This window comes from Maniola hyperantus, chromosome 1 (assembly GCF_902806685.2).
Source record: "Maniola hyperantus chromosome 1, iAphHyp1.2, whole genome shotgun sequence".
NCBI classification, from domain to species: domain Eukaryota; kingdom Metazoa; phylum Arthropoda; class Insecta; order Lepidoptera; family Nymphalidae; genus Maniola; species Maniola hyperantus.
The window spans coordinates 11,885,151-11,901,702 of record NC_048536.1 but is presented as its reverse complement, the minus strand read 5'-3'; the positions used below and the strand labels follow the sequence as shown (position 1 = coordinate 11,901,702).

At 36.7% G+C, this 16,552-nt stretch overlaps 1 protein-coding gene across 1 annotated transcript; it reads left to right on the top strand.

Moving 5' to 3' along the window:
- Positions 1–1,627: 1,627 nt before the first annotated feature.
- Positions 1,628–9,145, top strand: LOC117984517 (eukaryotic initiation factor 4A-like). The gene is given in 12 exon segments (XM_069498405.1): positions 1,628–1,886; positions 2,339–2,485; positions 2,487–2,595; positions 2,597–2,639; positions 2,642–2,715; positions 3,112–3,147; positions 3,150–3,331; positions 5,074–5,221; positions 6,065–6,169; positions 6,171–6,197; positions 7,344–7,567; positions 8,060–9,145. Coding segments are annotated over 12 exon segments (1,263 nt in total). The 5' UTR covers positions 1,628–1,863; the 3' UTR covers positions 8,205–9,145.
- The last annotated feature ends 7,407 nt before the right edge of the window (positions 9,146–16,552 follow it).

The following is a 16,552-nucleotide window of genomic DNA, read 5'->3' as shown; positions in this document are numbered from 1 at the left end:
GGGTTATACCATCGTGCAAGAAATAACACTTTTTAATTTTTATAAATTTTCGTTATAACTATTCCGTAAAAAGCCCGCTGAACGATAGACGGGCCGATAGCCCTGCGGCGGAGTCTTAGTAATAGGGTTTCATTGACACCCTTCCGGTACAGAACCCTAAAAAGTTAGATATAAAATAGAACAAAAGTTACAATAAGATTCCCTTGACATACACGGCTTAAGACCAGAATCTCATGAAAGATGTGGAAATGAAATTTCAAAGTTAGCAACACTAACTATGTATAGTAGTGTGTAGTATAATAGTGTAGTGAATATTCTGTGCTCATCGAACCTTAAAAAGTAGGTATCAAGATTCTAGTTATGTTATAGTCCGTTAAGTTACAAATTACGATGCGTAACTTGACGCGTAACATGTTGGCACCATTGCTTTGTGTCTTTATTCCCTAGAACTTAGGGAACTTAGGCCTTGGCGTAGCTCTCGCTGTTGGCTCTATTTACGTTTAAATAAAAAGATTCATCAAGTGCGAGTCGGACTCGCACATGAAGGGTTCCGTACCATCGTATAAAAAAACTACTTTTTTAAATTTTCATGAGGGCCCTTTTGATACTTTTATTATTTGTTGTTATAGCGGCAACAGAAATACATATTCTGCGAAAATTTCAACACTCTGCCTATTAAGGTTTACGAGATACAGCCCACTGACAGACAGACGGACGGACAGCGGAGGCTTAGTAGTAGGGTCCCGTTGGCATCCTCGGGTACGGAACCCTAAAAAATCATTTCTTAAATTTATCATCACCTGCTTCCCGCTTAGCCGCGAATTAAAATAAAGTAACATTAAAATTAAAATTAAGTACGAAAGCAACCATACTTTCTTGCTGGTTAGCATACTTCCTACGATCCTGAATGCTTGCTTAATACTATTCTTTCCTACTTCGAACTTCCTGTTTCAGGTAGGAGGAATCATCCCTTTATAGGCCCCGCAGACGGTCAAGCATGTTAGTCAAATTTTACGTTTTTTGACGTTTTGTTTGATGACGTCATCAAACACAAGAGCAGGGTGCAAATATGCCATTTAAACAGGCTTATCAAACAAGGCGTCACTTTTGACGCAGAATACAGAAAGGGATACTGCGCTGAACATAGGTGCTGAGTGATAAGCACCGCAGTCGGACAAAGGATTTCTTGCATTAAAATTGCAACGCGCTAAAATAAAAGAAAAAAGGAGACGTTGGGCACGAGTATGGTTAAAACAGCGAGATATATTCACACATGAAAATTTACTGAAATAAATATGGAGCTAAAATGGAACGTTTGTTTGACAAACATAGCCGTACACCATCAAGCATGTTTGACAAACAGATCGTCAATCAAATTTGCCAAACAACGTGGGCAAACACGTAGTTTGTTTGACAAACACGTGAAAAATGACCGCAGACGGTCAAGCATGTTTGTTAAACACGTATGACAAACATGCTTGACCGTTTGCGGGGCCTTTTAGTTACTTGCCCCGTCTATAGCCAGCATAAGAGAAAATGTCGCGTTCAAGTTATATCATCAAATTAACAACGTATTGACTAAACTTTATAGTCTGTATCGCAATTATTATCTGCCTGCAAAACTGTAGCTAAAATACCTATTTCCGTCGTTTTATTTCCAATAATTTTAGTATTACTCATCTTCTTGTTAAGAAGGGCCTTTATTAAATTTAATGTGATTAATAATTTTGTTTTAATATTTTAAAATTAATATAACACAGTTAAATACTTGAGTTTAATATTTCTTGTTCTAATAAAAAAAGCTTTTGCTAAACTTAACTTGACCTTGCTAGTTCTTTTCCGTTCAGCTACCGCGATTGGAACATGTCTTATTCACCTGAAAGAAGGTAAATTACGTTTTTTGTGTTAATAAGTGATGTGTTTAATTAAAGTTTGTTAAAGAAATTACACATTCTTGATCAAAGTTGAATACCATTTGCAGTAATTCTGATTTTTAGACCATTTCGTTAGATACTGTATTCTGCACGATCTCGGATTGCCAACATGGCGCTGGCAGAATAGTATTCATAATCCGGCTTCGTGCACGTTGTTTGCTAATGTATTTTAAACTTTATGGCCGTAACCTTTCCATTGGGTTAAACAGAGCTTATACATTAATTTCTGATATATTTTATCTGATTACAACAAAGGGCGGAAAACGCATCCAATGAAATGTCACTTGACAGTTTAACTTTAATGATTTGTTGCCTAATCATTCGTTTTTTACTGGGGACTGTGGCTTATAATTTTATATTATACAGGTAGATGTTATAAGTGATGCATTATTACTACTTTTTAGATCGGAGGATTGGCCGGAGGATCCTAAAAATGGGCCATCGAAGGATCAAGTCAACTATGAAGGACCACCAGGCTTGGAGCCCGGCGGCGCTCTCGACACAAACTGGCATGAAGTCACGGAAAGCTTCGATGACATGAAATTGAAGAGGAGTGTTAAGAGGAATTTACGCCTATGGTTTCGAAAAACCTTCGGCTATTCAGCAGCGCGCGATCATGCCTTGCATCCAAGGCCGCGACGTTATAGCTCAAGCCCAATCGGGGAACTGGCAAAACTGCTACGTTCTCTATTTCAATTCTACAACAATTGACACCAATGTTCGTGAGTGTCAAGCACTTATTTTAGCCCCAACAAGAGAGTTGGCTCAACAAATTCAGAAGGTTTGTAACACTTTTATTTTATTGCTGCCATGTATATTGTGTTTTAATTAATAGTCAAGTAGAAATAAGAAAAATAGTATATGATATTTTTAATTCATTAATTCGTACCTACTTACAACCACATACTTATATTTAAAAACAAAAGTGTGTCTGTTACTTTTCATGGCTAAACAGATTTTTACACTTGTATTCTGGAGATTGACATGGGAAAATCATAGTTCCCATGAAAATTTAAATACCTTGTGGAGGAAAGTCACATATCGTCTATTCCAGAGGTGTACAAATTAAGATTTTCCCACAAGCACAACTAAACTAGCCTTAATGTGAAGAAGTAATCAAACGATGTGTAATTTAAGTTAAGATAAAAACAATGTTGGCATATTTTATTTATTTTAGGTGGTGATTGCTCTTGGTGACCACTTAAACGCTAAATTGCCACGGCTTGTATTGGTGGCACGAATGTGCGTGAGGATATTCGTCAGCTGGAGAGTGGTGTTCACGTGGTTGTGGGCACTCCTGGCCGTGTATACGACATGATAACTCGTCGCGCACTCCGCGCCAATACAATCAAGCTGTTTGTACTTGATGAAGCTGATGAAATGTATCAAGAGGGTATGCACTGCAGTATTACTTTTAATTTATTGAGAAAACCAACAGCTTACTAAAACTAAAAGCTAGTAATGAGTTTTTATTTACATATTCTACACTAATATTTTAAAGAGGTAAGATTTGTTTGTGATTGAGATTTCTGTAAATTAGTTCCCTTTAGAAACTGCTTTATTCAGGTGTTATTATTACAGTGTGTTTTTAACTGGGACAGTATGGGGAAATCCAAAACCATAGGAGACACAGAGAAATTGTCTTCAAATTCAAATCACATTTCTTTATTGCGAATATGGGTAAACAGTGCAAGATATTACAAAACAAAAAGGTACAGCCAAATTCTGCCTATTAGCATGCAATATGTTATGACTTATGATATACCGAACACGTGTACATAGTTTTGATAAAATTAGTCAAATTAATACTTAGTCACAAAAAATACAAATTCAAATGATAATGTTACAAATGTCAAAAATTAAAATAAAACTAAATTTTTCTATAAGGGTAATCATTAATCGAGTAATATGTCTTTACTAACAATAGTTTTTTCAATTTTATCTTAAATAAAGGAAGTTCTCGCGTCTCAATTATATATTTGGGCAAGTGATTATACAGAGTGGCCCAGTGGCAATACAACTTTTGGAGAAATGAGCGGGTTCTACTAGGAGGTTGCCGCAGTTTAAGCACATTTTACTATTGAAGTTTTTCAAATATATTCAAGTTTTGTTTAATAAAAATGATAGTCTCATAAATATATATACATGGCATGGTCAAAATATTATATTTCTTAAATAGGGTTTACAACTGTCCATCGTCTTAGGAAACTTTACGTCTTTTTTGTGAAACAACTTTGGCATAGTCAATTTTATGGTCAAGCATGAGTTTTCCATTAAAATACTAAACTAAAGATTACTTATAATACTAAAAATTAAAATATACTATTTTTTTTAATGCTGATCAACTGTTTCATGTAAGGATCATTTTATTGTATGGAAAAAAATCAGACAGCAGAAGTTGGTCCAATTTAAGTAAAATGTTTTTAGGTAACCTAATGATACTAATGGTTCAATAAATGTTCAGGTATGACATCTCACCTTGCCATAATTAGCTATGCAGCATGTTCAGAATACGTGAACATGTGCATAGTAAGTTTTCTAAGAGTTTCCCTGTATCTCCTATGGTTTTGGATTTCCCCATACTGTCCCAGTTGACAAAAAAACACAGGGATAATAAATTAGATAATATTATGTAGCACGATGAAGTATGGACAAAGCAAAACTATAATACGCTTATCAGATTATTTTGACAGAAGCATTCTGAACCAGTGTAGATGCATCCGCTATTCGAAAGTACTTGTACAAAGCTATTTGAATGAAAAAGATTTTATTTTTTATTTAGATTCATAAGAACTAGATATACACTAGTATATACTTGCTATCTGAAGTTCTTAAGTTCTTCCTATTAATACTTTATGTTAAGCATGGGTGTACTGTATACTGCTTATAGTGGACGAGTTTTAAACTGAGTCATCGAGTTGTCTGTTTCGCTTGCACTTACAGGTTGTAGGTAATGCGAGTGAAACAGACAGATAACTCGATGACTCAGTTTAAAATGCGTCAACTATAACAATATTCAATTTTTCAAACAAAGTAATGATAGATGTATGTAAAATTCATGTACATAATATAGTGCTTTTGTGTAGTGCAACAAAGTAATTAATAACAACGTATAAAATTGGTTTCAAATTAAATTCAGGTTCAAGGATCAAATTCCATGATGTATTCAGATGCTGTCTGCTGATGTCCAGGTTATCCTGCTCTCTGCTACCATGCCAGACGATGTGTTGGAAGTGTCCCGGTGTTCATGAGAGATCCATATTCGCATCCTTGTGCAAAAGGAAGAGGTTGATTGTTATATCTTGTTTCTACTGTCATATAAACTGGCTGAGGCCCGGTTTCCATCTAAGTGGAGGCAGAAAAACATATGGTAGGTTGACCAATCATATTTTAAAGAAGACAATATGATCATCTATTAAGACTGATTGGTCAGTCAACTGAACACATCTCTCTGCCCCACTAGGTGGAACCGGGCCTATTGCTTGGCATTTGTTGTGATGCTACTCACACCACCTATTATCTGTTGATTGTACTATGTCTGAAACCTTTATGCAAATGCCAGTAAACAACTGTGCAAATTGTCAACTTAATCTGGATGAACTATGCGCAAATTTCTAAGGTAGTGAACAAGACAAACATTAATCAGTACCCTTATTATAAATGCGAAAGTGTGTTTGTTTGTTGGTTTGTCCTTCAATCACGTCGGCAACGATGCACGGATTGACGTCATTTTTTGCATGGGTATAATAAATACCTGGAGAGTGGCATAGGCTACTTTTATATGCTGATGGCTGAAAGCTGATGTGTTTGTCAGACCTTTCAAGGGAATAACATCTATATAGTCCGCACAAAATGACTCCTCACGCGCATTTGAACTCTATGTTATGAGTTAAATTTTAGGCGTTATAGGGTAGTTTCCTTTGGACCTTGAATTATAATATTTGGCAGGCAGCTATGTCTTATAGCACAAGTAAAGGGGAAAATCTGAAAACCGTGAATAAATAAATAAACACAAAAAATAAATAAACCGTATTTCTTGGACTATGGTATGGAACCCTTCATATGCAACAAGTCCAACTCACACTTTTTTATAATATGTTAATTAATTGTTTTATTATATTTTGTTCTAGCTAACATTGGAAGGTATTAAGCAGTTCTTCATCTCGATTGAACTGGAAGAGTGGAAGTTGGACACACTGTGCGACTTGTACGACACACTGTCCATCGCTCAGGCTAGTAATCTTCTGCAACACCCGTCGCAAGGTAACTTCTGATTTATTTGATTTCTAATTTTCTTTGATATTAATATGTCGAGGGTCATGTGACCTAGTTAATATCAATTAATTGTAAGCATAAAGCAACATTGACTGTCAAGTTACTGACTGGCTTTGGATGTCACAATTTGGCCTTTACACTTCCTCCATGCCTTGGAGAGCATAAATCATAAATCTTCATCATGTTAAGTCAAGTCAGCCAAGTCGAAAGCTTGATCTCTTAGTTAGTTGTATGTAGCGGGATCTGGGACCTTATACCAAGAAAAAAGATTTTGAACAATTGTTAATACCATCTCTATATTCTCATCTAAGTATAATTGGTTTAAATGTATTACTGCTTATATTTATAGCATCATGTAGCTCTAATCTTGCTCTAAATCATATTGGAAGGTCACTTGAAGCAACCAACTCAAAGTTATGTAAGTGTGGCCATAAAAACACATAGCTTTTACTGTCATACTCTCAACATTATTACCTATTCTTATGATTTTTAATTATGTTTATGAACAGTTTAACACCTATGTACTTTCATGGATTCCAACTACACGAGTGCTCAGTGCCAGAGGCTTTCTCAAATGGCAATTTTTAAACCACAATTACGAGAATGCTTGTTAGGGTTCCTTACTCAAGGGTGACAACCCAATTTTTTTTAACAGTTTTATTTAGGATTTCATTTGCATATTTTCTATTTATAATTATTTTCACTGTATACAGGTTATAAGCTGTCTAACAAAAAAACTGGTAGAAATTTTCATATTTTCATGATTTTTCAGAAAATTCCTATAAAAATGATAAAAATTAATACCAAGCAATGAATTCTACGTCCTTGATATAATTTTGTATGTATATGTAATCATAGAGTTTTTTTTAAAAGAGTTTAAAAGAGTAAAGGCGATTGTGTTTGTCAGAAGAATAAGTCCTCTTGATTCCCGGACTAGATATGCTTCGAATTACTCAAAGAACATCTGTCAAAGTTTAATCAAAATAGGTTTTTCCATTATTCACCGGGTTATTATTATGCCTCCATTGCTGGACATAGACATTTTCGATAGCACGCTAACAAACATGTCCCTCTGTTTTCATCATCTACCTGCTTCCTGCCACTTTGTTTTTTTTGATCTACATCTTTTTATAGGTGGACTGGCTCACTGAGTCCATGCACGAGCGCGACTTCACGGTGTCGGCCATGCACGGCGACATGGACCAGCGCGAGCGCGAAGTGATCATGCGGCAGTTCCGCACGGGCTCATCGCGAGTGCTCATCACCACCGACTTGCTGGCGCGCGGTATCGACGTGCAACAGGTCTCGTGCGTCATCAACTACGACCTGCCCACTAACCGCGAGAACTACATCCATCGGTAATTGCATCGCACACTGATATCACAGCGCAAGGCGAAGTGATCTTGACGAAACTTTAAAGTACTCGACTAGATGATGCCCGTAATATCGTCCGCGTGGATTTAGGTTTTTTAAAAATCCCATGGGAACTCTTTAATTTTCCAGAATAAAAAGTAACCTATGTCCTTTGTCCGGGATTTAAGCTAACTCTGTACCAAATTTCATCAAAATTGCTTAAACTTTTTGGCCGGAAAAGCTAGCAAACAGACAGATACACTTTCACATGTGTGGATTTTTTCGCCACTCCAAAATAAATTCTACATGACGTATTTTACTTCAAAAACGGAAGAGGGTCTCAAATTGTTATTTTTTCAATATCCACAATGATACTGCAATTCTCGTTGAATTGTACTGTCAGGTTAGTTCAAGATAATCCTATCTTCAGAGATTGAGGAGAAGTTCCGATTATCCTTTTTTCAGATTTTTGTAAGACCGCTACATTGTTCTTACAGGATCGGAAGAGGCGGCCGCTTCGGCCGTAAAGGAATCGCCATTAACTTTGTAACGGAAGCTGACAAGAGAGCGCTGAAGGACATCGAGGACTTCTACCATACAACCATTACGGAAATGCCCAATGACGTGGCCAACCTCATCTAAGCCGCTAGCGCATTCCAGTTTATACTTTGTGTCCTGCATTCTATTGCGATATTTAAACGGTGTGAGTATTGGGAGCTGATCCTGAGTACCGCTGTGCTGATTTTTTTATTGGAACTCATTTCTTTTGGACCGATATATTGGTTTTAGTTTAATTAATGAATAATAACTACTATAGACGTATCTTGATAAGTTTAATATATATAGGCGTAGGACCGGCTCGGCCGGATGGCCCCCGTTCCGCGTAGACCTCTCCGCCGCCTGCGGAGGGGTCTCATCGGGTACTGGAGAGGCTATTTCAATCACAAAAGTACTAGAAGGAAATATTGTATTGTAGCTTTTTCCAGTTGTACATAATATGGTAAACTGTTTTTGTAATACGGTAAATAAATACGATTAAATATCTTCTTTGTATTGTTATTGGAATAAAATCATAGCACTCCATTCCCGATCGGAACCTTAATTTCACGGGCCTTGTATTCAATGTATACATTTTGTTTGCAGAAAACCTACAAGTGAGCTGTTTGAAACGCACTTTGGACCACAACTATGTGGAAATAATAAATCAAAATTTCCTCTAAGTCATTACTTTCTTTTGACAGGTCCTTTTGTATCCTGTGTTCCCATAATGCTATTAATTTTCTACATGGTTTTTGTTGATTGCGAATTATTTATATTTTTGGATAAATTTTCTTACGAAGTTGGTAATTAAGGTTCCTATTTTAAAGTGCGAAAACATTAACTACACTAAAAATAAAAATCATAACATAAAATAATATCTTTATAGAAAATGTTTTTTTTGTACACTAGGTACTAAATGGCTATTGATATTTTCAAACACATCCATGTATACCACTTATATTTCAATAAGCGGAATATCTCTATTCAATAATTACCATAACATAATAATTGCCCTAAATGTTACATAAAGGCTACACATTCAAGAGTCTTTTATTTCTCTGATTGTTTTCCTTGACAGAGCAAGTTACGATAGGATAGCTTAATAATTAATATGATATATGTAATAGGTGTTATAGGACTTAAAGGTAGGTTAGGTTAACATAGGTAATGGTGCTAATTCTGTTGTACCCTAACCTAAACCTAAACTAAATTTTAGATTCTTTAATTTTAGGATTTCTATTTCTAAGCTGCATTCGCAATTTTGCTTCAACTAAATTTAAACATCCTAAATGTCACATAATATGCTCATCAAATAATATAAATAATAGAAACAGATCCACTGACTACATGGTTTAAAAAAAATCACAAGCTTTACTAGGAGATGGGAGTGTTGTATTTCAGACATTTTATACCGATTAAAGCGCAGGCCTCATTATGAGCGAAGCGAAACTAAACTAAGTTCGTTTCGCTCCCTTACTAAGGTACGAATTGCTGGCTTAGTTCAGCTCTGTAGTTCGCGGTGTGGACCGAGGTATGAAAAGACGACATGAGCGAAGCGAAACGAACTTGTTTCGCTTCGCTCCCAATGTGACCGGCACTCAATTCATAGTTGCTTAAGGTGGATCGACATCTGCGCACGTGCACGAACCGTGCACACAATACGCATAAGGGATGATTTAAGCTTGACCGTGCCGGGCACGAGCCGTGTATCAGTTTTCCGAGCCCCGTACGTGCCTCGCGTTAATTATTATTACACCGAGTGTAGTATAAACGTGCACGGCCGAGACACGGACACGGCACGGTAAAGCATAAACTGCTTGATGATTCGTTCGTGTTAATGTTCGTGATGTTTTGAATCCGTGCCTCGTCCGCGCGTCGTACTAGCATAAATCATCCCTTATGCTTACACGTGGAGGGCGCGAGCCGTGCCGCAGACGAGGCACGGATTCAAAACATCGTGAACATGTCATATGAAGCATAAACTGCTTTATATAAAAATGTTCGTGATGTTTTGAATCCGTGCCTCGTTCGTACGTGCCGTGGCATGTGTTTGCATAAATCGTCCCTTATAAGAACATCGCTAGAGTGGACGTGTATAGAGTTACGAGCGGTTCGCATGCATGTTGTACAAGTCACGGCATGCACAATGCACATGTTCGGGAGTAGCCGTTGGATGCGCGTTGTGTGCACGGTTCGTGCGCGTGCTCAGGTGTGGATGTGCCTTTAGCTTTTCAGTTACTATCGTCAGCTGCCGCATGAGCGGTGGGTTTAGAGACAGGTAAAAATGTAAATGGTAAAGTCATTTAACCTGAATGCTGATTCGCTCGAAGCGAATGCGAACTCAGTGTTCAACGATGAGATGAACTCATTTGATATTGGTTCTATCTACATTGCTGCTTCACTGAGTAACAATAAAATATTTTTTCGTAGAAAACCTTCAATGGATTAAAAAATAAATGTCAAATGAGCTCCAGTGGCTATCATCCATCGTTGAACACTAAGTTGGCGAATCATCCTGTTTGGTGGTGTGGTTTTAATGATAAACTTCATCATGATCAACCCATCGCCGGCCCACTTCTGAGCATGGGTCTCGTAATGAGAAGGGTTTAGGTCAGCCATCGCGTGTTTTGCATGCCTGTGCAATTCAAAACATGCATGCGTGTTTACAGCCTTGACTTAAAATGAGAAGTATCTTACATGAAAAAGAAGTGGTGCCCATTACCCGTAAAAGGACAAAAGAAATCTGTCGAGTTTGTGTATAGCTGTAGGATGCAGTTTACGAGCGTCTCCTACGTGACTTTACTACTACTAAGTAGGTACTATAAAGTAAGTAGGTACATATGTAGTTATCATCATCATGATCAATATATAGCAGGCTCACTACAGAGAACGGCGGGGTGATTACGTATCTCGCGACAGTCGTCAATCTCGCGATCATTGCTGTCAAACGTTTGGCAAGAGAGAGAGCAATAGCCACAAAGCAAAATAAGAAGAAGAGGGAAAGCAAAATGAACTGTCGGATTGCTACTGCTGTCGCTACTGCAACGTTTTACGTAATCACCCCGCTGGTCTCTTCTAAATATAAGAAGGGTTTGGCCATAGTCTAGCACGCTGGCCAAGTGCGGGTTGGCAGAGTTGAGAGCATTTTGGAGAACTCTTAGGCATGCAAGTACTCTCACGATGTTTTCCTTCACCGTTAAAGAGAGTGTTTTAATGTCTTGAAACCCGAATAACTGAAATGTTAGAGATGCGTGCCTGGGATCGAACCCCCGACCTCCCGAATAGGACGCGGACATCGTAACCACTAGGCTATCACTCAGCAATCGGGAACTCATTGCCATCATAACTACATAACATATATACATAATACTCAGTGCCATCTCAACACCTGTCGTGTACTATCATCAATCAATATATATATATATATATATATATATATATATACTTATAATAAAACTGTAACAGGTCAAATTCTGTACATTGAAGATATTTTGAAAATTTTTTTTCGAGGGCACTCTATAATCGATACTGAACCCAAAACTGTAATTTTTTTCATTTTTGTCTGTCTGTCTGTCTATCTGTCTGTCTGTCTGTCTGTATCACGGCCGCGCATCACGCTGAAACTACTGAATGGATTCCAATGAAACTTGGTACGATTTGAGGTCATACTATGAGGAAGAATATAGGATACTTTTTATCCCGAAATTCAGCATGGTTCCCGTAGGAGAGGTGACGAAAGTTAAAATGTATACTGCGTTGTAATTCATTAACGCATAGTCCGATTTCATTCATTCTTTTTTTGTTAGAAAGGGGATATTTTAAAGATTGTAGGTACCAAGCAACGACAACAATCCCGAAAAATCAAAGAGTTCCCACGGGATTTTAAAAAACGTAAATCCACGCGGACGAAGTCGCAGGAATCAGCTAGTACATAATAAGTATGCTGTATGATCGCCGCGAAAAAATAACCGCCAAGTGCGAGTCTGGTTAAAACCCTACTGTTTACAAAGCTATTACACTGATCGCGAGCAATTTACTCTTATCCATTGAGTAAGAAATTCTACATTATTTTGCTGGGATTACGCACACAGATATTCATCAGATCTTTAACAAATTATCATCAATACTTATAATAAAACTGTAACAGGTCAAATTCTGTACATTGAAGATATTTTGAAAATTTTTTTTCGAGGGCACTCTATAATCGATACTGAACCCAAAACTGTAATTTTTTTCATTTTTGTCTGTCTGTCTGTCTGTCTGTCTGTATCACGGCCGCGCATCACGCTGAAACTACTGAATGGATTCCAATGAAACTTGGTACGATTTGAGGTCATACTATGAGGAAGAATATAGGATACTTTTTATCCCGAAATTCAGCATGGTTCCCGTAGGAGAGGTGACGAAAGTTAAAATGTATACTGCGTTGTAATTCATTAACGCGTAGTCCGATTTCATTCATTCTTTTTTTGTTAGAAAGGGGATATTTTAAAGATTGTAGGTACCAAGCAACGACAACAATCCCGAAAAATCAAAGAGTTCCCACGGGATTTTAAAAAACGTAAATCCACGCGGACGAAGTCGCAGGAATCAGCTAGTACATAATAAGTATGCTGTATGATCGCCGCGAAAAAATAACCGCCAAGTGCGAGTCTGGTTAAAACCCTACTGTTTACAAAGCTATTACACTGATCGCGAGCAATTTACTCTTATCCATTGAGTAAGAAATTCTACATTATTTTGCTGGGATTACGCACACAGATATTCATCAGATCTTTAACAAATTAAAATGGAACCACCTGTGAAGTATGTCCTACTTAACAAAAAAGAATTATTAAAATCGGTTCATAATTGACGGAGTAATCGCATAACAAACATTTTAAAAAAAGACAGTCGAATTGAGAATCTCCTTTTTTTGAAGTTTAAAAAACTACCTCATTATGGTTATTTGAACTGTACCGTAAAATGCTGCAACTTTGCCTGGATTTTGCCGTTTTTGGTTTGTCTCTGAACCTATTTATTTTTATTGCTATTAATGAGTTTTAGAAGAAAAATAGATCTTATACCTTGCCAGACCCAAATCTTTTTAAATTATGCAGTTTATACAAATTACAAGCACTCAAAGTCATAGGCAAAGATGTAGGTTAAAGACTCAACTTTGCCTAGAAGGATATCTCAATAAATAAAATGTTCATCTTTTCAATACTTTTTTCCCGTATGTATGAGATGCCGCGCTTGTCCCCGGCAGTCAATTTATTGCTATTAAAGTGATATTTTTTTATCAATACTTATAATAAAACTGTAACAGGTCAAATTCTGTACATTGAAGATATTTTGAAAATTTTTTTTCGAGGGCACTCTATAATCGATACTGAACCCAAAACTGTAATTTTTTTCATTTTTGTCTGTCTGTCTGTCTGTCTGTCTGTATCACGGCCGCGCATCACGCTGAAACTACTGAATGGATTCCAATGAAACTTGGTACGATTTGAGGTCATACTATGAGGAAGAATATAGGATACTTTTTATCCCGAAATTCAGCATGGTTCCCGTAGGAGAGGTGACGAAAGTTAAAATGTATACTGCGTTGTAATTCATTAACGCGTAGTCCGATTTCATTCATTCTTTTTTTGTTAGAAAGGGGATATTTTAAAGATTGTAGGTACCAAGCAACGACAACAATCCCGAAAAATCAAAGAGTTCCCACGGGATTTTAAAAAACGTAAATCCACGCGGACGAAGTCGCAGGAATCAGCTAGTACATAATAAGTATGCTGTATGATCGCCGCGAAAAAATAACCGCCAAGTGCGAGTCTGGTTAAAACCCTACTGTTTACAAAGCTATTACACTGATCGCGAGCAATTTACTCTTATCCATTGAGTAAGAAATTCTACATTATTTTGCTGGGATTACGCACACAGATATTCATCAGATCTTTAACAAATTAAAATGGAACCACCTGTGAAGTATGTCCTACTTAACAAAAAAGAATTATTAAAATCGGTTCATAATTGACGGAGTAATCGCATAACAAACATTTTAAAAAAAGACAGTCGAATTGAGAATCTCCTTTTTTTGAAGTTTAAAAAACTACCTCATTATGGTTATTTGAACTGTACCGTAAAATGCTGCAACTTTGCCTGGATTTTGCCGTTTTTGGTTTGTCTCTGAACCTATTTATTTTTATTGCTATTAATGAGTTTTAGAAGAAAAATAGATCTTATACCTTGCCAGACCCAAATCTTTTTAAATTATGCAGTTTATACAAATTACAAGCACTCAAAGTCATAGGCAAAGATGTAGGTTAAAGACTCAACTTTGCCTAGAAGGATATCTCAATAAATAAAATGTTCATCTTTTCAATACTTTTTTCCCGTATGTATGAGATGCCGCGCTTGTCCCCGGCAGTCAATTTATTGCTATTAAAGTGATATTTTTTTATTCACAGCGAATAGGCAAAGTTGTAGGTAGTACCATAAGCTTTCCATACAAAAATATGGTTAACACCAGGGCTGGGCCAAAAAAATACAGATTAAAACAAATAAACTTTTATTGAATTTTCAAATAATGTTGTGTTCGAAAAATGTTTTAAGTACCTAGGTACTTGTTTCGAAGACAAAATACTATCTTTAAATAAGATTATAAAACAAAAATATCGTTAATTATAAAGGTAATAATACTAAAGTCTTCTTCTCTCTAAAAGCTAAAATCATGTATGTAATTCAACAACACAACATAGTAACTTGAAAACACTTACAACTTATAAAGTCAAGAACTGTAGGAACAAAATACAAAATTTTCGTATTAAAAACATCAATATAAAAATAAATTATGTAAAAAAAATACTAATACTCGTTTATCCTAAATCATGTCCTCCGTTTCTAGAGACAATGTAAAAAATATATAAAAAAATACGTATAAAACTACACATTTTTTTGTTACAAAAAATATGATTTGGTAGGTATACCTATTCATCCTGTTAGGTTTCATATAATTATGGCTTTAATCTACTGATTGACTGACTGATCTTTCAACGCACAGCTCAAACTACTGGACGTATCGAGCTGAATTTGACATGCAGATAGCTATTATGACGTAGACATCCGCTAAGAAAGGATTTTTTAAAATTCAACTCCTAAGGGGGTAAAATAGGGGTTCAAAATTTGTGTAGTTCACGCGGACGAAGTCGCGGGCATAAGCTAGTTAAGTATAAGTAAGATCTACAGCAACTTCTACCATATCTACTGAGTAATCAGCATAATCGCGAGCTCCTGGTTTTCTCCTGCTTCGTTTTTTTGTGTTTCCCATATTTTCAAATAGCTGCAATAGAATTAAGATTACTTAAATACATTGACAAAACTACTAAGTTGGCTATGAAAATGCTTATGAACTGTCCTAACGTCTGGAAGGCAAATTAAATAAGAAGAAAACAGGCTCTATTCTATTAAATAATATTTTAAAAACTGGTCAAGTTCGCATTAGACTCGCGTATCAAGGTGCTGGAATGGCGACCTCGCACCAGAAGACGCTGTGTTGGAAGACCCCCACTAGGTGGACGGACGACATCAGATGAGTCGCAGGGAGCCACTGGATTCAGGCAGCGCAAGACCGTGGCGTGTGGAAGTCCCTACAAGAGACCTATGTCCAGCAGTGGTCGTCTAACGGTCGATGATGATGATGATTAAGGGTTTCACCACCAAAGCTGTTAGTTTATCTTCTTGAGCTGTTAAAGTTGATAGTTTATCTTCTTGCTATTATTTGACATGATAGTAAGTAACACATATTCTGTGAATATTTCAATATAAACTATGTATTATGTGGTACACAAGATTCAGCTTGTGACAGACAGACAGGCAGCTAGACAGCATGTTGGAGACGTCTTTATTTAACCCTTTTTTAAATTAATAAAAATGCGACTAGTGACAACCCTAGACCCAGGCAAAGTTGTGTCACTCAAGTTTCCATAACACTGTGCAACATTGCCTACTAATTTATTTTAACGAAGTCGGCTCCTTTTCATAAAAATATCAAACCGTGCGGAAAATAAACAGTATTTTCTTACCCTGGGACGTTATCACTGCACGAAAACACCTTTTTTCTGGATAAAAATGTAAAAGTTGTAGGACACTAAAAATTAACGCACGCTCACGCCGACTGTGTTTGCTCTACTGACGGAGCCACCAATCACCATAGAGCTACCCTTTTAAAAAATAAAAATTATGTTGCTATAATGATGTAAAATACTACCAAAGGGCAGAAAATAAGACAAAAACTAAACAAATGGGAGATACCGTAATTGAAAAGAAATAGGCAAATTTGAGCTTAGTTTGCAAAGTTGCAGCAGTTTACGGTACCTTGAATCACACACGTTTTTTAAAGTTTTGTCTGTCTGTCTGTTTGCACGGGCTAATCTTCGCAACTGCTAAACTTATTTTGACGGGACTTTCAC